The following is a 13,940-nucleotide window of genomic DNA, read 5'->3' as shown; positions in this document are numbered from 1 at the left end:
CTTTTTTGTCAATTATTTGTCCAGGCACTTCTGAGCCACTTAATGCAGGAACATTTTAGCAGAGCGTGCATACTCGCCATGGTTGCTTACTTCTTACACTGCAAATCTTGCACCTACAGTTTGTATTTGAAATGTCCACGAACTGAACGTTTCTACACAGTAATGTTATTTGGCCACCTTTGTCTTTCACCCACAACAATGTTGGATGTTTCCTCAAACATTCCTCATCCTGCACTTAAATACTTGTTTGAAGGCAACGCCGAACCTACCATTTGTCCATTTCATTCTCTCTCTTTCTTATTCGCTCGTCTTTAAAGCATGTTTTCACATGATCACATCATCCCCATTTTATTTACCAGGCACATTTTTACTCAAATGAAACGAGAAAAACAAAATACATGAGCTCCTGGAAAGGCAGCCACTCTTGCAGCGCCATCTTGAAGTCAAAAGAAAAAAAAACAACTAAATTACAAATAATATGACAACACAAAAGACACAGAGTCATTCATTATTAAGCACTTTCTGTACCCTCAGTTCTAGATGAAAGAGGAGAGGATCAAAGCGTCTTTCACATGAAGCAGTTCATGATCAAAGCGATGATCAAAGCGTCATCTTCACCAGTGGATCAGGGACGTCCTGGTGGAATGTGCATGTCAACTACAAGCTAAATGTTGAAAGCAAACACAAAGCTGTAGCATCCATTGACGAAGAGATTGACTCACATCTCCTGTCCCATGTACACAATACACAATATCGGACATATAGCGATAGCGTTCCTTCTTTTCCTTTCGGATTTTCCCTTCAGGGGTCGCCACAGCGAATCAGTAACCTGGTTTTGTACATCCTCTTCTCTGACACCAGCTACCTTCATGTCCTTTTTGACAACATCCATAAACCTACTCTTGGGTCTTCCTCACTGTCTCCTGCCTGCCTGGCAGGCTCAGCGTCCTTCTCCCGATATAGTCACTCTCTCTCCTCTGGACATGTCCAAACCCACCACCGTTTATACCTTTATTTTAGTTATTTTATTCAGGTCAGTTTTATGTAGAATGCCAGGTTGTGATTAAGCATCTAAAAAGTCATTGTTAGAGAGCTTGTACAGTATGCTGATGCTTCCTAACTCAACAGTCTCCTCCCCCGGTTTGTGTTTGTGTGTCTGACACAGTTAGAGTGCACTGCTCTGACAACTAGGACTTTTGGGTTTCCGCTTGCAGTACATTTGTTTTTTTTTTCTGGTTGGACTATTTATGCTTTTTACTCAGGTCACGTAACTGAAGACATGGCAGGAGGGGGCTCTAACCCTTGTGAATGCATCTGCACCGTTGAGGGCGCAATGAGGTACCTCATCAATCTGGTAAGTTTTGGAGCTTGAATTAGATCACAATGTAGCAGATTGGATTAGGGTGAAGCTATGGGGTTGCAATAAAAAAAAGTATTTTTTTGCCATATGGACAAGAAAAGAAAAAAGCTAAATGAAAAGGAGAAGGGATGGTACCAGGACACGGGACAACAGGAACCAACATCCTGGTTCCTGTTCAATGATTACAATAAGATGTGGATTTTATATTGTCTTGGCAAAAAGTGGTTTTACGGAAAGTTATACTGTTAAGAGAAATACTTAAGAAAACATTTCCATTAAGGATATTAATGAATATACTAATATTCATTGGTGTGTTGTCATTTTCCATGTGACTTTGGCAGCCTGTACAGGTGTAACTTGAATGGTAAGATGCAAGTGGATTGAAGAAAGACGCTCAGAGGCAATTTGTATTGCTTGAAGAAGGGTGTAGTCCCAAGAACGATACAGTGGAGTCTTTTAAAAGGAAAATAGCAATTCCAGAATCAAACTCATGCCCTCACAAAGCTTGAACATGAAACATTTTAACATTTGTCACAGTCATAAAGATTAAAATGAGTAATATTTATGCAAAATTTCCCCCCCGCCAAAAATTAGGGTAAAAAATTGTATGTTACAGTATGTTTCAAAGGTAAAGCCTAACTTCCAAGTTAACATGTTTTGAGATTGCTCAATGGAATATGATACAAGCAATTGACATAATGATGTGACTTATGGAGTAACTACTTGGGGTTTTACTTCTCTGACCTGGCAGGAAACTTAAAGGACAACCGACATCACTTTTTGTTTCTTAACTGACATCAAAAAAACGTTTTATAGCATCTAAAATAACCAAAACATGCAGTGAGAAGGTTTCTTCTGCCGTCATCTGTACTTTTTTGAAGAAACCTTCTCATCGATGGCTTACACAGACAAAACATGCAGTATGATATTTTTATTCAAATGCAAAACACCAATAAAAATGACTTATTAAAGTGTCCAAAATCTGCAAAAAAATTGAGCTGCGAATTGGGCATTTTCAGAAAGTCCCGCCCCCAGTTTTTGATATCACGCCAAGATGTCTTGCATTGCTTGAGAATCAAAACAATGGCTTCAGATTCGGAGAATATGCTTTCTTGTTACACCTCCAGTTATGAATATGATTCAAATAGTTCTGAAGAGGAAAGCATACATGTTTGCGATCGATTAAAGAATTTATCCCATGCCATTTTGAGGCAACATTGGGGAGAAACGATCACCAGAAAAGAGGCACAAAATGGCGGCCTCCAGTGGCCACCTCCGCTTCCACAGGCTGATAAATTCCTTATATGGAGCTTGGACTCCCTCTTCTGGCGGCTTTTGGGTGCAACACGCTTCTCAGACCAAACATGCACAGCAAAATACATTGACGTGATGGAAGGACGCTACAATGCGTCTTTTTTACAGTCAGGGGGCGGTCCTTTCATGACGTCACGTACTGACTCAACTCAAAAACAAGACTTCCTGAATATTCAGAGCGAGTCTTAAAACGTAAAATATTGCTATATGCGGTGGAATCTTATTAAAATATGCTCAGGAGAAGTCATTTGAAGCCATTTTGCAAATTATGGACACAACTTGTACGGAAACGTCGGTTGTCCTTTAAAGCTCATGTAAAAATAAGATGCTACATGAAGGCAATATTTATGAGGGTGCTATAAACCTGTTTTTGGCTAATTATTTGCTTTTTCCTTTCTACCAATCTTGTAGTGAAATTCATTTGTGGAGGGGGAAAAAAGCTGTCTCTAAAGTGGGAATCAAAGTGAAGAACCATCCAAGTATACTTCCTCTTTTCTGTTTCATTCAGTCCTTTGTGTCTCTTCCAGCTCAGAAATTCTCAGTCCTACTGTACAGATGAGGGGTGCCCTTTGGAATGTGCGTATGAGATCTTCATGCAGGTGAATTTCAATGTTGCCATTTAGTATGGGGCCAAATTTGGCATTGTGTTTGTGTCCAGTACCCGGGCCAAGCGGAAGGTCATCCAATTTATGGGAAGAACAGACCATCCCAATTCTGGTGATAGGATGGATGATACTCGCAGTAATTCTCTTCTTGTTCCGCCCTGCCTCTCTTAGAAGTCTCTCAGCCACCGAAAACTCTACCAAACCGCATAATGTAAGTTTGACTTCATAGCAGCAATTTACTGTATAAGAGCCCATGGGGCACTGTTTTGTGTTATTCCAGGGGTGTCAGTCATTTTTCGCCGCGGGCCACATTGTAGTTATGGTTTCCTCTCGAGGGCCGTTCTGAATTTGGGGAACCCATCAGAATGTTTAAATCCCTTCAAATATTATATAGAGCACAGAGCAAATTAATGAATACCACATTTTCAAATCTTCAGTCTAGAATAATGACTTTTATTGTGGTTGACATCCAAAAATATGAAATTTTGGCTCAGATTTTAGCAATCATCATGAATTTTTACAAGTTTGATTTGCTTTCGCGGGCCGAAAAAAATGATGTGGCGGGCCGGATTTGGCCCGCGGGCCTTGACTTTGACACCTGTGTGTTATTCAGTCTGTTTTCCAGATGAATCTCAATCTATGGATGATGCAATTACTTTACTTTGTATGCATTTGTTTCCTCACTAAATGTTTTCTGTTCAAATAAATCCTTGATACACTAACATTATTAAAATGATTTATTTCATTTTAAGACAAATTGAAAAGGTTTGGAATTGGATCAGCCAGAGCACAAAAATACAGTACAATTGAAACAAACCCTTCTTGTTAAGATATATTGATAGTGTGAAACTAACAAATTATTTGTGATCACAATTCTGTCAATAAGCATATCCACACCCATCCTGACATATATTTGTGTTGTTGCAGAGAGGTGGAAGAGAACCGCCAGCACCACCTGTTGTCTAGGAGAAGAAACCGAGCAGTGCTCAACCGGAGTTTACACATTGTGCTCATGGGTGTTGTTGTTTGTGGCACAGATAACAACACTATGGCAGCCATCATGAAAATATGTTTCCTATTTTTACTCAATTCTAATTCCAGCGTGTTTTGAATAGTAATAGCTTGTACTAGGCCAAAACCTGGTGTAAAAAATTGGGTGAATTCCCTGTGCTAGCTATCGATCGGTCAGTCTCCGTGACTTTTTTTTTCTGATTTATGACGACTAAAGATTTGAAAGTAGCTTGCACTCTTCGACGGTGCAATGTCGATGAGGAAGTGATGATTTTGCGGGTACAAGAGTCCCACTCAATGGTCTCCCTCACGAGAACCTTACTGGGTTTTTTTGGGGGGAGCAGTCTGTATGTATGCATAATTTACCCTTAATGTTATTATTATTATTATTAATTACTTGTCTAATCATCAGTTTTTGAATGTTATGTTACTGAAGTTTGTTACTGAAATGAAGAATACACTCACTTATTGAAAGCAATTCCATGCATCTATCAGATAAGATACTCCCATAGCATACATGTTTGATGTAATCAAATTGCAATACTGTTAACTATACAGTTGAGAAGGCAGCCCAGTGGTCGAGTGAATAGCACATCTTATTCACAGTGCAGATGTACCAGGTTCAATTCCAGCTACACCCTTACTGTGTGGAGTTTGCATGTTCTCACGTGCTTGCGTGGGTTCTCTCCGGTTCCTCCAACATTCCAAAAATATGCATGGCAGGCCGATTGAACACTCCAAATTGTCCCAAAAGTGTGACTGAATATACAGAAGATAATCATATCTTGATTTTCATTGAAAATGTTTCATGAATAATTAAACTTGACCTGTTTGGACATCCAGCCTCACATATTATGTATGTGGTACTTTTATATGAGTGAATCTTGCACAGATTTACTTATATTGTATGGTTAAAAACTTAACTCAAGAACAAAAATAAAATCTCTTGAGTGGACTCAAGTAGGTTTTATGAATGCCTTGGCAGCTCAAATAGTGTTCTGGGAACAGACCATGAACGTACTGGTAAGTAGTGCCAAGTGTTCCTTTTGGGCCAGTGAGCTACCTTGTATCCCCCTCACAAAGTATATGAGGCAAAATTAACTTATTCACTGCCATTCATGAATACATTCGGGCATTGAAAATATGATGTAGAGCACCATTCCCGAATTTGTTGGGGTTTTGTTTTTTCCGTTCTTGCATGTTGATAAAGCGCTGGCCATGGCCTCTGGCAATTTTTTTATTTTCCAGAAGGGGGCAGCATTTCCCCTTTAGTGCTTTGTTCCAGCTTCAGCTGTTGTCAAAGCGCTATATAAACCAATATGTATGTATTGCATGTATTTTGGACAGCTGCCCTCATTTCAAACTCAACTCCAGACCCATATAATATTAGTTTTTTTCTGATGAAAGAAGAGCGTCTAAGCTTTGTAACGCTGTATTAAATGTTTGCGTAGTCCAAAAACTTTTGGTCATGTAATTCAAGTGACAATGACAAAAACCCTGGCACTGGAGTGGAGTTCATGGCACCTCAGTCTTCAGTCCGAGAAATTGATCGAGAAAATCCGAATCGTGTGGGTTCCTCCTGCTCAGGAATAGGTAGCCTTATGAGAACTATTAGTACAGTTTCCGGTCTGTATTTGGAACACCAACATCCCCACCGTCCGAAATTAAACGAGCACGCCGACTAAGTAAGGCCGATTCTCTCCTCCAACGCTCATCATGACATGCTCGAGGTTAATTGTGAAAATGTCTGAAAATTGTACCTCCCTAAGATTTTTCTCACACATACTAGAAAATGTAATCACAGTACTGTACTGTTTGGGATACAGTGCCACTAAAGTATTTTCCCCACATAGAAGCTCCTTTGTGTGAAAAACGCACACTGACGCCAACCAAGTAGATTCAGTCGCCATTGAAATATTTGTTACCTTTTCATTGCGCGTTAAAAGTTCGATATTAGGTCATTCAATCGTCAATAGCAATCGCATTTGGTTAATAAATGTGATGTCAGAAAATTCTACATAAACCCGAAGGGAAAGGGGAATACCATCACACGCATGCGTATTAAGAAACCGGAAATGCGTATCCCTAGGTTACCGTCAACAAAATAGTGCTTCCACTCTTGCGTTACGATTAATGTATCCGTATGTGAACCAACTCGCTTCCCAAACAAAGGTTTCATATTTGTAAAAACGACTATATGTACAATGATGGTCATGGTAATGTATACAAAAGGTCTCGGGACTCCACAGCGACTTGTAGCTTCGAGCAAACCGTAACGAGCATGCTAAATGCTAGCAAAGAAGCCTGATTATCATTTCAGTTCAGACATGACGAATCAATCATTCGACATTCTTGCTTACTCGCCAAGTCCCAAACCAACAAAAAGAACAACGTTCCAGGTTAAGAATGCACTATTCTTTGATTAGCACGCATGGAAAATGGACTCGGGTGACTTAAACTCGTTCATGTGTCTTTTCAGGATGAACTTGAAGCTGTTCTCAATGTCAGAGCGAAGAAAACAACAATTTTGTCTTCAGAAGACCTGGATGATGATGGCGACGGTAAGCCGTATTCCACAACATGAAAGATAACGTACTCATTGAGAGGACCATGCATGGACTGAGTCATGAAGTCCAATATGGTGATTTCAGATGCTATGCAACACCACTTCCAAAACATATTGTACGCTGTTTATTACACGCGTTTTCATTGCATCGTTTCAAAGACTGTAATAGATGCTAAACACATTTTAATCCATTACCATTTGTCAAAGTCTTTCCTGTCTTGCTTTGCAGTATTCCATGAGCTGTGAAAATGTCGGTTTTAGATATAGATGGCAGGGAAATGTGTATTTGTGTATGTTATTGTATATGTTATTTTCTGTTTGCCACAGATTTTTTGGACAACCTCCTTAAATCAAGAAGAAACAGGTTTGATGCTTTCAAAGCCAGCAAGAGTAAAAGCAGAGTCAACGATTTTGACCTCTCTGATGATGATGAAAAAGAAGAGTCCAACAATCGGACTTCCTTCTTGAAATCCCTGAAAAGGCCTTCTGTGGAGGGAGATGGGATTGCAATACAGCATGAACACGAGACTTTAAACAGTTGTCAGTTATCCAGTGAAGATGACATACAGCACCAAAAGGAGGCTGTCAAATTGGCCAGCCATTGTCTTCCACGAGACAACTCAAGTACACCGGTGTTATCCCAATCAGATGCTGGTCCTCTGGACTTGCCCCTTCCTTTCCACAGCAGTACATCTCCAGCACCGATTAGACCTGAGAGTAGAGCAGACATCAACGGTGACACGAGTTATGAAGAAAGCTTCCGGACTTCAGTAGACACTGACCATAAATGTATGACAACTACTGGTTAGTTTACACCATTTCGCAACAAATACTTTACATTTAAAGGCCCGCATGGTCCATTATCCATTATTATCCATTATCCATATATATGTAGGTATTGAGCGGGAGATTCCCAGACCCAAACCAAGACAAAGGACGTTGGGACTCACCATCAATGTGACGGAGAAAACCGAAACATCTCTACAGGTTCCCATTACTGACATATCAACTCCCGAAAAGATCACAACAAGGAGCTGCATCCCCCACGTGCGTCATTTTACATCTTACATTCCCTATCTATTATTATCCGTCATTTACGCAATATACCTTCTTGTCTCAATTTTATGAAATAGAAGGAACCATAAAGCAGTGCAGTTCTGCATAACTCAAAATCACAACCACAGAAATGACAGATGGAATAAAAATCATCAATTAATTGTGTTTTATCTTTAATAACAGACATATGCTCAATGCTGATAAGCACTACTAAAATAATGTAAGTTAACCTTTATTAGTCTCGCAATGGAGACATTCCCAATTCACAGCAGCAAAGTTATGAAAAGAAGAGGAACAGAAAAGTGCTAATTGAAAACCTTAACTCATTCACTGCCATTCCCGAATGTATTCAGAATTTAAAATATGACGTCGAGCGCCATTCCCGAATTTATTTGGATTTAGTTTTTTCATGCTTGGGTGCTGATAAAGCGCTGGCGATGGCTTCTGGCAATGTTTCTTCTTTTCCACAAGGGGCAGCATTTCCCTTTTTTCCATGTTAGTGCTTTGTTCCAGCTTCCGCTGTTGTTCAAGCGCTATATAAACCAATATGTATGTATTGTGTTGTATTTTGGACAGCCACCCTCATTTCAAGCTTATATAACTCCAGACCCATATAATTTAGGAATTAACTATCTTTTCTGATGAAAAGACATTCTAAGGTTTGTAACGCTCTATTGAATGTTTATGTAGTCCTGAAACTCAATATTCTGTGGGTCCTGGAATTCAAGTGACAATGACAAAAACCCTGGCACTAGAGTGGACGTATTTTTGCACATCTGGCATTGAATGAGTTAATAGAACAATAAAGAAAAAATAATATGCCAGGAACGCATGATCGTTTTATGTCAAGTGTCTAAAATATCTTGTCATGTGTTTGTTAGTTGACAGATGGACGCTGTGGTGACTCATCCGCTTCAAGTGAGTCGTCAAAACATCATGACCACATTTTGAACGGATTCTGTACCACGCACTTTTTATTTTATTCTTTGTATGTCTCTTTTGAATTAGATAACTTCACTTCAGGTGACGCCAAAGAACAACAGAAGGAAGACTCCACATCAGTAAAGGAGTTGAACGTAAGACGTTATGTTACATTGTTGTTTTGTGAGGGTCCTTTTTGAGGTTCTGTCATATTTTCTGTTTAACAAAAATATATATATATATATATATTTTTCAGCAGGAGCCAGGAGAACACATCGTTGCGGAAGTTCCTACTCAAGTTCCAAACAAATCCGATTTCCGGTCAGTCATGCTATCTTACCAACGGTATGCCAAATATTTAGGAAAAAGTTTTGTGTCTTAAAGGACAACCGACACCTCCGGACAAGTTGTGTCCATAATTTGTAAAATCACTTCAAATGACTTCTACTGAGCGTATTTTACAAAGATTCCACTGCATATAGCTATATTTTACGTTTTAAGACTCGCGCTGAATATTCAGGAAGTCTTGTTTGAGTTGATGATGATCCCCACGTGACGTGGAACGCCCCTGACCGAGAAGGCGTCACACAATGCATTTTGCGGTGCATTGTTTGGTCTGAAAATTTCGTGTTGATGGCGAAATTAGAAGGAAAACACATAAATAGTGCGATGGTGAATCGTTGTGTGTTGCACCACGACAACTATTTGATATTCGCTGACACAAATTCCCAGCAGAAAAATCAGCCCATTTCCAACGGAGCTTGGGCGCCATCTTCTGCATTTTCTGGGTGCTACATTGCTGTCATTGACGGCTCGAATTGATATGGGAAGACTTCTTTGATCGATTGCAAACATTTATGCTTTCCTCTTCAAAACTATTTGAATCATATTCATAACTGGATGAGTAACAAGAAAGCATATTCTCCGAATCTGAAGCCATTGTTTTGATTCTCAAGCAATGCAAGACATCTTGGCGTGATATCACAAACTGGGGGCGGGACTTTCTGAAAATGCCCAATTCGCAGCTCAATTTTTTTGCAGATTTTGGACACTTTAAGTCATTTTATTGGTGTTTTGCATTTGACTAAAAATATCATACTGCGTGTTTTGGGTATTTTAGATGCTATAAAACGTTTTTCTGATGTCAGTTAGGAAAGAAAAAAAATGGTGTCTTTTGTTTTTTTCATATCATTCAGGGTATCCAGTTCTCACTCTCAGAGACGGAACACCGTGTGCGGCAAAAAGGTTGAATCAAAGTACCTGGGATCCCTCAAAATTCTGGATTGTAAAGTTTCCGAAAATTGTCAACTACAAGCTGTCGATTCTCTCAGGGCCACTGTTTTCCAGGTGAGTTTGGCGACGACGTCTCTTTCCACTTTCAAGAAGAGCTCCCAAGCGCAAAGACTGTTTGTATAAGTCTCGGAAAAAGGTAGCATAACATTGGATGACACTCTGTTGAAATGTTATTTGTACTCCTCCAAGGAATGGCTCAGAAAGAAAAAGGAAAAGTCCTCTGAGAACTTAAACAAAGAGAAGATTCTCCAAGAACAAAACAAACAGGTGAGCAGCTGAGAAGATAAGAACCTCTCAGCACAGTGGACCATCTCTACCAAACTACGGTAAAACAAAATTGTGGTAAATGTTATCATTTTATACATGTGGCTAACTTAGTTCCCTCCAAAACCAAATAGAGAGAAGAAGAAAAAAAGAAAAATGCTGCCACTTCATATGAGGCTTGGAAAGAAAAGAAAGATGAGATGCTCAAAGCAAAAACCAAGGAAGACAAACATAGGTTGAGGGAAGAGCAACGAGCGGTGGAAGAGGTGCAGGAAAAGAGGAAAGCGGCGGAACAGGTACTACCTTTAAAGGACAACTGACGTTAGAAAAACGTTTTATAGCATCTAAAATACCCAAAACATGCAGTATGATATTTTTAGTCAAATGCAAAACACCAATAAAAATGACTTAGTGTCCAAAATCTGCAAAAAAATTGAGCTGTGAATTGGGCATTTTCAGAAAGTCCCGCCCCCAGTTCGTGACGTCACGCCAAGATATTTTGCATTGCTGCAGAATAAAAACAATGTCTTCAGATTCGGATAATATGCTTTCTTGTTACACATCCAGTTATGAATATGATTTAAATAGTTCTGAAGAGGAAAGCATACATGTTTGCAATTGATTAAATAATTTATTCCATGTCATTTTGAGGCAAACGGGTAGGGGAGAATGTCGCACCCAAAAATGGCGACCAGCTCCCGTGAGGAATGAATCAGCCCGTTTCCACAGGCTGATAGATTCCTTTCGTGGAGCTTGAACTCCCTCTGCTGGCGGCTTTTGGATGTAACATCAAGGTTTTCAGATAAACAGTACCGCAAAATACATTGACGTGATGAAGGACTGCTACAATGTGTCTTTTTGTCGGTCGGGGGGGGTCCTTTCATGACGTAATGTGAGGACTCGTCACCAACTCAAAAACAAGACTTCCTGAATGTTCAGCGCAAGTCTTAAAACGTAAAATATAGCTATATGCGATGGAATCTTTGTAAAATACACTCAGTAGAAGTCATTTGAAGCCATTTTACAAATTATGGACACAACTTGTCCCGAGACGTCGGTTGTCCTTTAAGAATCACGCATAACTTTCACAGGCGGAAGACAAAAGTGAAGACGGCAAGCTCCAACACTCACACATTAATTGTGAAGGATTTTCACCAGAGTATTAAAAATTATCTTTACAATTTTAGGTTAAATATCACCAACTAACATTTGCATTAACAATTAACTTTAACATTTGTCGATTATAAACATAATTCACTCATTCACTGCCAGACCTGTGAAAAAATATGTCCACTCCAGTGCTAGGGTTTTTATCATTGTCACTTGAATTCCAGGACCCACATAATATTGACTTTTAGGACTACATAAACATTTAATACAGCGTTAAAAACCTTAGACTCTCTTGTTTCATCAGAAAGAAAGAGATAGTTCCTAAATTATGTGTCTGTAGTTATATGAGCTTGAAATGAGGGCAGCTGTGCAAAATACAATGCTATACATACATTTGTTTATATAGCGCTTTAACAACAGTTGAAGCTGGAACAAAGCGCTAACATGGAAGAAAGGGAAATGCTGCCCCCTTGTGGAAACGAAAAAAAAACATTGCCAGAGGCCATGGCCAGCGCTTTATTGGCACCCAAGCATGAAAAAACAAAACCCGAATAAATTCGGGAATGGCGCTCTACATCATATTTTCAATTCAATTTAAAGGGTACTACATGCATATTCAAATTTGGCTCAAACAAAAAAAAAATCAACTTTTCTTTGGGTTCCTCTCATTATCCGGTCTGTGGTGTCCTCCTCTGATTAAGCTCCTTTGACCTCTCGGCGGGGTGGGGCAGAAAGATCTCAAGTTGTGTCCGCCGTGTCAACGTTGGTCATGTTGCGACCTTAGACCTCATTTTTGTGTAACCGCCATCTTTGCTTCTCCCTTCGTTCCTATAACACACATCTCCAACCAGCAACTAAACTACTTTTTAATTATTTTATGTATCTTTTGAGAACGAAGCAATATTCGTACCGTTAAACTTACTATTTTAACGTTTATCTTGACCAATGTTTAATATGGTTAAATACAGTAAAGTCTCGTTATATCGATATCGGTTATATCGATAGTACTGCTTATTACGATACTATTTCTATGAACGCAAGGAGAAAATTTACATCCCGTAGGATTGGATATATCGATAGTCCGATTTTATCGATATTTTTTCCGACTCCCGAGAATATCGATATAACGAGACTTTACTGTAAATGTATTTATTTCCTTCAATATTTCAAAATCATAGGCGGGCGCGTGGTACAATGTCCCAATTAATATTGATCTAATTGTAAGGGATCTTATGGCAGGTGTTTCATCAATGGAAGCGTGAGCATGATGACGTACTCAGAGAAAAGTGTCGACAACAAAGAGCAACCGAGAAGAAACTCGCACTGAAGAAACACGAGGAGGAGGAAGAAAGAAAGAGAGGCAGCAAGTCTGCTTTTTCGGACTGGTGAGTTCAGACCTTTGCCAGGAGTTTGCTCTCATTGTTCGCTTCAATGAGGCTGCTTTTCTTCAAATCAGAATCAGAAAACCTTTATTCGTTCCACAATGGGGAAATTTGCAGTCCACAGCAGCAATTTGAAAGGAGGTGGGATGTGGGGGGGTGAAAGGATAGAAAACAAGATATTCTTAGATCTTACACAGACGTATTCTTAGCATAGCAAAATCAAAATGTCAACTATATACTGTAAAGTCGACATAGTCTAGCAATGCACAGGCATTTATGGATCATAGAGCGCAAGATAGAAATCGAACGAGAGAGTACTGTTAGCTGATGTGAATTTCTGCTTACACATGAGGTTAAAATGAAGCAGTGCTGGTACCTCGTACCTCGTTCTTTTCCCAGGTGCGAAAAGAAGACAGATGCCTTGAACAAAAAAGTCACGACAGAACGCCAGGAAAACAAGAATAAAGCTGAGGAGCATCGATATATCCAAGAAGAGAAGGATAAAATGGCTGTTGAGATGTATGAACAGTGGTTGGTAAGTAGTTTCTTACATGAACTCCTTGTATGACTTTTCACATTGTTGGAAAACTGTGTGATTTGGAGTATTTTAATTGGTTTATTTTCTTCTTAAAAACAGGCAAAGAAGGATATCCAACAAAAGCGACAGAGAGAGGAACGGCGACTCCAAGTGATATTGCGAGACAGTCCACCCCCACCGTGGAGCCCTCCGAATAAAACCATTCAATTTCGAAAATAACATTGAAAATGTGACATGTCCGTGTTCAATTTGCTTGGAGTCAATGCATGATGACTGGCTGTTGACCAGTTAGGAATGTAACTGAAAAAGGCTCCTGACACTCCAAAACGGGTAAATAAATGGATGCATATCAGAATCAGAATCAGAATCATAATTGCTATGTAGAAAACAAGGAATCCTAGAACACTGCACTAGTATCGTTGTCAAAAAAACTGCTAAGTGGCACTATACAGTTCAATTTTGGCTACTGTTGAAAGAGTTCAAAGAGTTTATATATAGTATATAGTTTGGTTTGAATATT

General features: G+C 39.4%; 2 protein-coding genes across 4 annotated transcripts; both read left to right on the top strand.

The window, feature by feature from the left end:
- The first annotated feature begins 1,170 nt into the window (after positions 1 to 1,170).
- On the top strand, positions 1,171 to 5,142 carry smim14 (small integral membrane protein 14). The gene is made up of 4 exons (XM_089006378.1): positions 1,171 to 1,354; positions 3,202 to 3,250; positions 3,333 to 3,490; positions 4,207 to 5,142. Exons 1-4 carry the CDS (start codon positions 1,280 to 1,282, stop codon positions 4,243 to 4,245), a joined length of 321 nt encoding a protein of 106 aa, XP_088862504.1. The 5' UTR covers positions 1,171 to 1,279; the 3' UTR covers positions 4,246 to 5,142.
- Positions 5,143 to 6,373: 1,231 nt separating this feature from the next.
- map9 (microtubule-associated protein 9) lies at positions 6,374 to 13,775 on the top strand. Of its 3 annotated transcripts, none has more exons than XM_089007106.1 (13): positions 6,374 to 6,689; positions 6,770 to 6,851; positions 7,184 to 7,645; positions 7,752 to 7,903; positions 8,794 to 8,830; positions 8,921 to 8,988; positions 9,090 to 9,154; positions 10,030 to 10,180; positions 10,316 to 10,393; positions 10,525 to 10,686; positions 12,740 to 12,885; positions 13,282 to 13,417; positions 13,520 to 13,775. In XM_089007106.1, exons 1-13 carry the CDS (start codon positions 6,579 to 6,581, stop codon positions 13,637 to 13,639), a joined length of 1,770 nt encoding a protein of 589 aa, XP_088863232.1. In that variant the 5' UTR covers positions 6,374 to 6,578; the 3' UTR covers positions 13,640 to 13,775. The 3 variants fall into 3 exon arrangements, with proteins under 3 accessions (XP_088863232.1, XP_088863231.1, XP_088863230.1); XM_089007105.1 differs by having other exon boundaries at positions 7,184 to 7,660; positions 9,093 to 9,154; XM_089007104.1 differs by having other exon boundaries at positions 7,184 to 7,660.
- The last annotated feature ends 165 nt before the right edge of the window (positions 13,776 to 13,940 follow it).

Source organism: Hippocampus bargibanti, linkage group LG10 (genome assembly GCF_051943395.1).
Source record: "Hippocampus bargibanti isolate YZ-2025 linkage group LG10, ASM5194339v1, whole genome shotgun sequence".
Taxonomy (NCBI): Eukaryota; Metazoa; Chordata; class Actinopteri; order Syngnathiformes; family Syngnathidae; genus Hippocampus; species Hippocampus bargibanti.
This window is presented reverse-complemented; position numbering and strand designations above follow the sequence as displayed.